This window comes from Girardinichthys multiradiatus, chromosome 19, assembly GCF_021462225.1.
Source record: "Girardinichthys multiradiatus isolate DD_20200921_A chromosome 19, DD_fGirMul_XY1, whole genome shotgun sequence".
NCBI classification, from domain to species: Eukaryota; Metazoa; Chordata; class Actinopteri; order Cyprinodontiformes; family Goodeidae; genus Girardinichthys; species Girardinichthys multiradiatus.
In genome coordinates, this window is record NC_061811.1 from 29,814,281 (window position 1) to 29,820,451 (window position 6,171).

Sequence of the window (6,171 nt, forward strand, 5' to 3'; positions counted from 1 at the left end):
CTAACGATGATTGCGGTTTTTGTTTGATTTTTTTAATGGAAAATGTAGCGATATACACCTGTGAACATGAACCCTTTTGAGAATCAGCGTGTCAACCAATAAAAGTGACTGCTAAAGCAGCCTGCTGATGACGCACTGTTTGTGTTTTCTGAGGCGTCATCAACCGAAGCCCAATCCAACGAGAGCTACAAACTGCACAGTCAGCCGCAGACGGTAAGCTGGAGATGGCCAAATGTTTTCACATATGGGCCAAAGTTGAAAGTACGCCAGGGCCACAAGTATCAGAGTTTTTCAATTAAAAAAGTAAAAATAAAACTATTTTGACTTTACACATTTGTTTTATTTTTACCTACAAAAACCCAAATCAAAGTAAAGTAGTTTTGTAAATTTAGGGGGGGTAGATGGTTTTCTCCTTATTGTCAAGGAAAAAATAAATCTTGTGGCTGAGTTGGACTGGAAATGGATCGAGCATGCTGTCTTTAGCCAAGTTTAATGTATAGGTGTGCCCATGTTGAGTAACTTTGAGTAAAAGTTGTTGAATGTTTGTGGTCCTATTTTACTATTATTTAAAGTGAAAGCAAAAAAGCGTGGTTAATAGAAGGAAAATGCGTTTTGTTGTACCTAAAATGTTCCATTTCAAGACCATTTTAATGTGATGTTAATAATTAAGCTCCACAAACTTATCCATCTGCATCAACCAACCATGCAGGTGGGCCACATTTCTATCATTCTTGATCTGTGGTTGGAGGTCGCACAAAATCATTCCGTAGGCTATAAATAGCTCCGGGGCCACACTTTAGACACCCCTGTTGTAAGGAAAGAAAAATGCTTTTTGACATGTGGCCATTTTGTTGTTGGTGCAAAGCATTAGAGGTGTGCAAGTTTGTGTTTGCTCCACCTAAACATTAAGAAGTCATTTAAAATGCAAATGCCTTTTTTTCCTATTGACAAAAAAACTCAAACATATTCTACCCATCTATCTTTTTATTAGAAATGTAATTCTTTTAACACTACTGCAGAATAAAATATTCATTTTTAAATATTGACTGCATGTCTGGGTGTGTTTAACTCATTCAAAATACCGGCATGTTTGCTGGACCCCACACTTTAGTACAGGTTTTAAAAGGTATAGAAAATGTCAGTTTTCCTAAAACTGCTGTTAAATGTTTCCAATTTAAACAAATCAGTCTTTTAATATACTTTAGCCTAAAATTACTATTTATTTTGGGGCTTTTAACCCTTTCAAAACCAGTGTGCCTAGATAGCTCTGGTCTTTTTTTAGAGGTGAAAAAAATACTTTTTCTAAATTATATTTTCTCTTTCTTGTTGTTCTTCTTGGAATAAAAATAACATCAATGACCCCTAAAATGAATAATTGACTGAAGGGAACATTGATTTTTAATGCATAGATATTTGTTTTTGTGTTGATAATTGTAGGATCAAAAATTTTATTTTTAATTGGAATTGTTTTCAGTCAATTGTTTTTTTTTTTTTTTTTTAGATTAGTCATTTTAGGTTAAGAACTCTAAAAAAGAAGAGGATTTTTTTTTTTTTTTTTTTTTGCTATAATCATTCAACATATCAATCTAGATTAAAAATAAAAAAAGTTTTTGCCTGTTCCAATCAGAAACCAGTAGTGAAAAACAATTTAATTTATCTTAAAATAATAAATTATACATTTAAATACAAGCAGTCTTTTTTTTTTGTGAAGAAAAAAAATTTGAAATTTGAAATCAGGTGTTAAACGTACTTTTAAGTTCAAATTTCTGTAATAAAAATGTTTTATTGGTCTGATGTAATATTCTAATCTTAAATGTTGTGTTTTCATTAGCTGTAAGCAGAAAATCATCATAATTGACAGGAAAAAAAGGCTTGAAAACAGACTGTGTAAATAATCTATATAATGTGTTTCACTTAGGGAATGAAGTTACTAAAATAAATAAACTTTTCAATAATCTAATTTGTTAAATATGACTGTATTATCCACCATCCACTTACTAAGTATTCTGCATTTTAAATTATTCAAAAATATTCGCCCTTTTGCCAAACTGCTCAATATAACACTGAATAACTTATTTCTGACCCTCTCAGTTTCTGTCCAGTGACGCATTGTCACTACGGGTTCAATTTTAATGTTAAATTCCTATAGCATTATACTCGGTGTCCATTGTTGTGAACGTTTTTAGGTGTTATCCTGTTGCCACACACATGACTTAAATGAATGGGTGATTAAGGCTTCTGCAGCACTTTAAGAGGTAAAATGCATAAAAAACCTGAAGAGCAGTGAGCCCTAGGGACCAGGATTGGGAAATACTGCTCTAAAGTCTACATTTATGCTGGTATTGCTGCATGCATTAACAATATTGCTCTTGTATCAACAGGATTCAGACCAGCATTAAAGACTCAAGGAGATCCAGACTTCTTGCGGCTGAATGCGGATGCTGTTTAATATTACCCATTAACTTGCAAAAACCCACCAATAATACTGCGGTCAAATGGACTGATGCTGCAAGATCATTTCTGATCTTTATGGATTTGTGCCCTCCATCTGGCACTAGATTGAAATGTGCTGGGAAGCTCGTAACATCTGAAGATTAACTAAAACTGAACATGGAATATATTCAATCTGCATCTGACAGTCTGCCTAAGCACCTGGCTGAGTCTTGTGATCTGTACAAGTGGCCAAATATTTCCCAAAACATGACTGTGGATGTATATGCTTCTAGCATTGCAGGACCACAATACTTCTGGTGCCAACATGCCAACACAGAAGACCTTAACAAAGTATCATCACTTGCTAAAGCGGCTGCACAGGCACAAGATGTAATTCCACCTGAAAATCTTAAACCTGGTACTCCTTGCCTCGCTCTGTTTTCAGAAGACAACCAGTGGTACAGAGCTCAAGTAACTAGCAATGCAGACAAAACTGTCCACGTTATGTTTGTTGATTATGGAAATGAGTGTGATGTTGAGCAAAAATATGTAAGATTACTGCCTCAAAACCTGCTAGAGATGGTTCCTCAGGGATTTCTGTGTTGTTTGGATGGTAGTATGGAGTCTAGTGGCTCCTGGGATGAAAAGGTCTACGATGATTTCTACAATCTCATAGTTGACAAGCCACTTAAAGTGACAGTTGCAGCCATGGAAAATTATTCAGAGATTGCAGTTCCTCAGCACTCCGTAACCGTGGAGTGTGACAAGATTGAGGTTAACAAAGTAATTCAGAAATATTGGAAGTCGTTTTCTTCAGAACATTGTGGAGATGTGGCACAAACCAACACTTCATCCCATAATTTTCAAAACCGCAACAACACGCATAACCTTGATGTTTCTAAAGAGATGAGTACTTCTATGTATAAGCAACCAGAAATGTCCAGAAGCAAAACCGAAATGGTTTATGCATCCTGTATTGCAGAACCAACATTCTTCTGGTGTCAATTTGCCAACACGGAGGATCTGTGCAAAGTATCCCAGCTAGCCCAGCAGGCCGGTGAGGCACAGCAGGATGTGACATTCCCTCAACGTATTGGACCAGGCAGCCATTGTCTCGCTTTGTTTCCTGATGACAAGCTGTGGTACAGAGCATTGATAGTTCAGAAAGGCAGCAAAACGCTGCATGTCCTGTTTGTAGACTATGGAAACGAGTCAGACATTGACATCCAAGACATAAGACCTTTGCCTCAGAATCTCCTGGAGCAAGCACCTCAGGCCTTTCTGTGTCGTTTGTTTGGATTTGATGAGTCTAAGGGCTCTTGGGATGACCAAGCTTATGATTTCTTCTACAATCTTCTGATTGAAAAACCATTAAAACTGCAGGTGTTCAGTGTGGAGAGCCATTCGGAGATACCAGTTCCTCAGTATTCCGTGGAAATTGAATGTAAGGGAGTATCTATAAATGCATCACTGCTTCAACATTGGAAACTAAAGGAGAATGTGCTGTGACAGAAAACCCTTAGATAATCAACTAATGGCAAACTTGCCCCCATTTGTGTCTTACAAGGGAAATGAATGGCACATATATAAAGACTTAAATATATCCAGAAATATGACAGTGGGTTTGTGTTAATCCTCTCTACATGGAAGATCTAAACAAAGACTCGTGACTTGCAGTCACAATCGCTTCCAAAGAGAGACCTATGGAAATGCCCTTGAGGATTGCTCATTGCCATTTCTTTTTTTCCTTTTAGAACGTTTACAAAACAAAATAAAGCTGTTCATGAAAAATCTAAATTAAAAAGCCTGTAATTGCATTTTTATAACTTTTTGGGGGGGTAATTTGGTGGTACTGCATGTGTTTGGTTCTGTAACTGGTCTTAACAAATGTCTTTCTTTCATGAAAAAGAGATGAGGCCCTATAGAGAGTCAGAAGTTAAAAGGTGATGGTCAAAAAAAGTTGTGAAATACATTTTTTAAATGGGTGCTAATTAGCTTCTACGTTCTAATTCTGTGTATTTCATTCTTAATGTAGAGAAAAAGAATTACAGGCTTGTGCAGCTCAAACTACAAACGTTGCACTTTTCCACCCATGACGATGGCATTTTTCTTTTTAAAGAGGTTTATGGACATTTCAATAAATAGATTTGGTAGTTAGAAAAAAAATACATCTTTTTGTATTGTTTTGCTGGTATTAAAATCTGGTCTAGTTGGGAGAACGAATCACCTTTGGTGTTTTTAATTGCACTGTGTCCAACGCTAATTCCTAAATTATGTCTCACTAATGAATAAGGTGAAAAGGATATGTTCTCAAACAGTCTCACAAATCTTGAAAGTGCCACATTGATTTGTAGTCAACCCCTCTGAGTTATGATCTTCTACCCATCTCTAGGGGCACGTCTCGATCAACTTTGCTACAGATGGAAAATGTTGTCTCTTTTTTTCTTTTTTTGCTGTAAGCTTTATACTCAGTCAAATGGGGGTGGAGGGTTTGAACATTTAAGTTTTGCCACATTCTCAATTGCGCTTAGGTTTAGACTTAACTAGGCTTTTGTAATGTATGTTTTGATCTAAACCATTCCATTCTAGCTCTGGCTGTATGTTTAGGGACATTCTGCTGAAAAGTAAATCTCCATCCTAGTCAATCAAATCTTTTGAAGGCTTGAATGTGGTTCCTTTAAGCAGGAAGTGCGTTTATGCTGATATTTTTAGATAAATGGAACAGAAAGTGCTGTTATTTTCTGTCTTCAGACAGACGTTCCCTTGTAATGTTGCAGCTAGCTAAACGGACAGAGAATGTCGGAGTTCAGTTAAGGTTATTTTGTTTCCTAAATGATCCAAAGTAATTTAATTCACTATTCATTTGGAGATGCATTTATGTGGTCGTTATTATGAAGCCACAGCTAACATGATCATATTATGAGCCATTACCAGGCCATAATCCACAAATGTTACTAGCTAAGTAAGTAAGGTTGACTAAATAATGTAAAATGAGTAATGAAACATTATTACAAAGCTAAATACTACAACAAATCTATAACTGTCATCCTCTTTGTTGGAAACAATTTGTCATTCTGATGGAAACAAAACATCTCTTCAATTTAAATCTTAAAACAATTTTAAATCTCAATCTATCTGTGCAGAAACCATCAAATCAATTTTAATTATATTTTCATTCTCAGTAAACAAAAAAAATGTTTGATCTATGGTCTGTGTTAAAAACCAAGTATTTGAGGAAGGCCCTTGGTAGTTTGGTGGTTCTAAGAAGTGGTTTAGTTGGCTTTTGTTATGGACTGGCTCCATCTGGCCTTACTAGTGTGTTCCTTGGTCTTCATGAGTGTGTTCACTAATGTTGTCTAACAAACCCCTGATACATTGGCAGGATAGTTTTATTTACATTGAGGTTCAATTACACATGCAATTTCTAGAGTCAATTGGTTGCACTAGACTTTATGTAGGGGCATCAGAGTAAAAAGGACTGAATACTCATGCATGTCAACCTTTGCACATTTTTATTGGTAAAAAACTATTTTTGAAAACCATCTTTTTCCATACTATTATATGTAACTCTGTTGGTTATCATGAAACCCAATAAAATGTATTTAAGTTTGTGATGGTGAGGTTTTACGTTTTTACAGCAAAGCGTGATAGAAAAATCTCTAATCTTTCTCCATAAACCAAAAATGTTTAAATTTACGAACTTGCCAACCAATTTCACATGGAAACACGGTTTTAAAA

The 6,171-nt window shown here is 35.7% G+C and overlaps 1 protein-coding gene across 1 annotated transcript; it reads left to right on the top strand.

Annotated features, from left to right (window-relative positions):
• Window positions 1–18: 18 nt before the first annotated feature.
• LOC124885076 (tudor domain-containing 6-like) lies at window positions 19–4,230 on the top strand. The gene is made up of 2 exons (XM_047393273.1): window positions 19–213; window positions 2,382–4,230. Exon 2 carries the CDS (start codon window positions 2,611–2,613, stop codon window positions 3,940–3,942), a length of 1,332 nt encoding a protein of 443 aa, XP_047249229.1. The 5' UTR covers window positions 19–213; window positions 2,382–2,610; the 3' UTR covers window positions 3,943–4,230.
• Window positions 4,231–6,171: the final 1,941 nt, after the last annotated feature.